General features: G+C 40.1%; 1 protein-coding gene across 1 annotated transcript in view; it reads right to left on the bottom strand.

The window, feature by feature from the left end:
• Positions 1–686, bottom strand: part of Naa20 (N(alpha)-acetyltransferase 20, NatB catalytic subunit) — a 13933-nt gene that overhangs the window by 4851 nt on the left and 8396 nt on the right. Inside the window, exon 3 of the mRNA XM_005365495.2 lies at positions 230–320. Within this exon, the coding sequence (XP_005365552.1) occupies positions 230–320 (91 nt within the window). The remainder of the gene's footprint in view (positions 1–229; positions 321–686) is intronic.

Below are 686 nucleotides of genomic sequence, written 5' to 3' on the forward strand. Positions count from 1 at the left end.
AAAAAATAAATAAAATAGAAATCTAACGTATGGAATGAAAGATCCAAAGACTAAAATCATGTCTGTTAGGTTCACTGCTGAATCTCTTGGCCTAGCACAGGGCTGGACACAGAAAAGATGTGGTAAAGTGTTGGTAATTGATCAAAAAGTAAAATTATAGTAAAGCAGACTAAAGCCTGTATTAAAATCTCTATTCACCCAAAAAAAGTACAAGTGGTGGTGTACTTACTATAGCCCATTAGTTCTCCGCCAGGAGCCTCTGCGACGATGAAATACTCTGGCCAGTGGGCAAGGTACTGTAAGTAAAAAGGAATCCCATACTAGACCTGTTAAGGAATATGAGGAGTGATAAGCAGCAAAGGTTCTTCATCACAGGAAAGTGGAGTGGGGTGGAGGAGTTCAATTGAAAATATATCAGATACATCTTTAATCAGATACACACATCTTTAATCCCAGTACACTGAAGGCACTGGAATCTCTGAGTTTTGAGGCCAGCCTGGTGAGTTCCAGGACAGCCACACAAAAATACTGTTAGGCTAGAGCGGTGGCTTGGTAAAGTGCTTCCTGCATAATCGCAAGGATTGAAATTCAGATACCATGGCTACCAGTTTATAATCCCAGCACTTAGAATGTGAAAAGAGAGTGATTAAGAAAAACAGCTGACATCAACCCCTAGTCTCTACATA

This window comes from Microtus ochrogaster, unplaced genomic scaffold (genome assembly GCF_000317375.1).
Source record: "Microtus ochrogaster isolate Prairie Vole_2 unplaced genomic scaffold, MicOch1.0 UNK3, whole genome shotgun sequence".
NCBI lineage: Eukaryota > Metazoa > Chordata > Mammalia > Rodentia > Cricetidae > Microtus > Microtus ochrogaster.